The sequence below is a fragment of the Gymnoscopelus microlampas genome, assembly GCF_963454915.1.
Source record: "Gymnoscopelus microlampas genome assembly, chromosome: 12".
In the NCBI taxonomy this organism is placed as follows: Eukaryota; Metazoa; Chordata; class Actinopteri; order Myctophiformes; family Myctophidae; genus Gymnoscopelus; species Gymnoscopelus microlampas.
The window spans coordinates 45,134,174-45,137,127 of record NC_139949.1 but is presented as its reverse complement, the minus strand read 5'-3'; the positions used below and the strand labels follow the sequence as shown (position 1 = coordinate 45,137,127).

General features: G+C 47.1%; 1 protein-coding gene across 4 annotated transcripts in view; it reads right to left on the bottom strand.

The window, feature by feature from the left end:
* LOC311057066 (transcription factor COE1) overlaps positions 1 to 2,374 on the bottom strand; it is a 142,400-nt gene extending 140,026 nt beyond the window's left edge. For all 4 annotated transcript variants that reach the window (XM_084073963.1, XM_084073964.1, XM_084073966.1 and 1 more), the window contains exons 1-2: positions 1,666 to 2,374; positions 636 to 792 (exon numbers count right to left, since the gene is read on the bottom strand). In XM_084073963.1, the coding sequence (XP_083930089.1) occupies positions 636 to 792; positions 1,666 to 1,802 (294 nt within the window). In that variant the 5' untranslated portion in view covers positions 1,803 to 2,374. The remainder of the gene's footprint in view (positions 1 to 635; positions 793 to 1,665) is intronic.
* Positions 2,375 to 2,954: the final 580 nt, after the last annotated feature.

Sequence of the window (2,954 nt, the reverse complement as noted above, 5' to 3'; positions counted from 1 at the left end):
ACTAACTTCCATAGTTGATGAGGAAACGTGTTGCGTCGCACAATAAATGTCTGGGGTTGAAACGGGCCGTAAATTATATAACACCATCATAAATGTCAAAATAGATATCTGTCCGATGTATCAATTACCATGCGTTTTAATTATCTCGTCTCTGATTTATGTATATGTGATTTCTGTATGTGAATCGTTGGAATTATTATTATTAATATAACAATAATAATAATTAATATTATTAGTAGTAGTATTGTAACATTAAGCTGTTTTATTTGTATTTAATTGTTTTTACTGTCATTTTAAATTTCCAGTTTAACAGTTCCACACTGTTTCACTGTCGGCTTATAAGTCATTTGATTGATTGATTGAATACTATTAACAGTTTGCAAAAAAAGCAGAAAGTGCAGTTCAATACATATACAATGCTAAATGGATTGAACCCGCAAGAAAGCACTATGGTGTGTTTCCATTGGGGTCCTGTGTATTCAATTCATTGAATCGAAGTGTTCAAATTTGAAGAAAAAAAAGCCACTTATATAATTTATACGTTTTTTTTTTTTTTAACACACAAGACCAGACCATTGTCAGGACTGTAAATTGGCTAAAACCAGGACCCCACCCAAGTCTTTATAGTGACCCACCTTGTCTTTCTCAACGAAGCCCATGAAGGAGGTCCTCTCGATCTCCACGGGCTGACCCTGACGGTCGTACAGCGCCAGCACGAAGTGGAAGAAGTTGGACTTCCGAAGGTTGGAGGGCGGCTGCTTCTCGAAGTGAGCCCGGGCCAGACCCACCCCACTGCGGACACACACACACACACACACACACACGGAGGATGCTGGGCTTATCTTAGGATATCAATCAACTGGATCTTAATTAAACTAACTATAATGCTGAAATTGAACTCTGACCGAGAGGGAACAAATGTAACCAAATGGACCCGATCCATTTGGCTACATTTGTACAGTTACAAAAGGGATACATTGATAAATTAACTGCTGATTTTACTGTGCAACTGGATCTTAAACTATACATTTTACAAAAGTACGATAGCCTATGCTGTAAGTTTGAGGAGTCAGTGATTTTATTTTTTAATTTAAACTCATGCACTGTTATTTTTTTTTGTATTTGTTATACAGTTGGCTCCATAGTCACACAATTCCTAATGTCCATAAATTAAATATTGGCCAGTCCATGCCGTTAATTGACAAATTCCTCGGTGGGTTATAGGTTGGTCTAAATGACTTTGATATTTGTCCCACAGTAATTTCCCCAAAGTGTCTTGACTTTAACCACTTGAACCCCAGCATCCATGTTCTGGGGGGGGGGACATAAAAAATGATCTACAAGCTGGCTTAGATTAGATCACCTAGATAGAAGAGATTTTGGTATACAGAGCCAACTCAGATCCGTTTTACTAAGTCCAGGGTTTTTTAAGTGCATGGTTTAAGGACTAAACCGGCAATTATTTATAATTCAAACTCCGCCAAAAGCGAGTGACACCCTCCTCCCATCATCTCCACTCAGCCCCGCGCGGCCAGGGGGGTCCCGAGTCTCCCGACTCCCGAGAGAAAAATCACGCGTGTGTGTCAGTGTGTGGTGGGGAAGAACGAAGAAGAGAGGTTGTGGGCTGCCTGCAGGTTGCTTGTGCCCCCCCGGGGCAGGGCTCACCTCTGGGCGGCCGTGTTGGCGTCCAGCACCCCGGCCCCTTGCATCCAGCTGCGCACCGCGTTCATCCCTCCTCCCAGCGGCTCCTCCTTCAGGCTGCTGCCGCTCCGGTGGATGCTGTCCTGGACTCCGAACATCATCAACACACCGCTGTCCGGACCCCCGGTGGTCGCCTCTCTCTCTATCTATCCCTCTCACTGGTCCCCTCTCCTCTGCTTTTCTCTCTTCGCGGTCCCCAAATCGCGTCGCTTCTTCGCCACCCAGGAGGAGTTGTGTGCAGTTCTTATCCCGGAGTGGACCGTTGCAGTTTAGCTCTTATCCACGTAATTCTCGCATAAAGACGGGAATAAAGGCTCAAATTAAAGGAAAAATAGGCACTAATACAATCCAAAAGGAGCTTCAGATGGAAGTCGTGGAACCGAGCGGGCAGAAGGAGCGGTATAGGTGTGGGGAGAGGTGTTTGGTTCAAGTCCCTCCCGGTGCTTCGCTCCTGTGGACTTCCACAGCCCCGTCACACAGAGAGAGAACACACAGATCTGTGGACTTCCACAGAGAACACACAGATCTGTGGACTTCCACAGAGAACACACAGATCAAACTAAAGCGCTCGGGATCAGATGTCAATCACCATCATTATCTGACAATAAGTCTCGTCTCTTCCTCTGTTTTATGACTCTGTGTTTCCCTCTCTCCTCTCCTCTCCTCCCAGCCTGCCGCGGTCCAGGGATATTCTAAGAACAACATACACCACGTATGGTATCCGACCGTAAGTGTGCGCGCGTTTGTGTGTGTGTGTGTGCGCGCGTGTGTGTGTGCTGTGTGTGTGTGTGCAGCCTCTCTCTGCACTCACTCCTCTCTCTGTGAGTAAAAGCGCTCTGTGTGAGACTCTTCCTCCCCAAAGGAGACTTTCTGAGAACCAAACACGGGCTCTCTCTCTCTCTCTCTCTCTCTCTCTCTCTCTCTCTCTCTCTCTCTCTCTCTCTCTCTCTCTCTCTCTCTCTCTCTCTCTCTCTCTCTCTCTCTCTCTCTCTCTCTCTCTCTCTCTCCCTCCCCCCCACTCTCCCCCCCCCCCCCCCCTCTCTCTCTCTCTCGCTCGGGGGAGAGAGAAGAAGGATGGGAAGGGAGGGAGGGAGGGAGGGAGGGGAGGGGAGGAGGAGAGGAGACGCCCCCAAACAAAGGCTAGTGTGGAGTGAGATCCGCCCATGCGGCCACATGGAGAGTGGAGACCCTCCACTAATTATCCTATAAGCTTTAGACTGACACTCGTCGTACGACGGTGTCGCTCGGTGTCG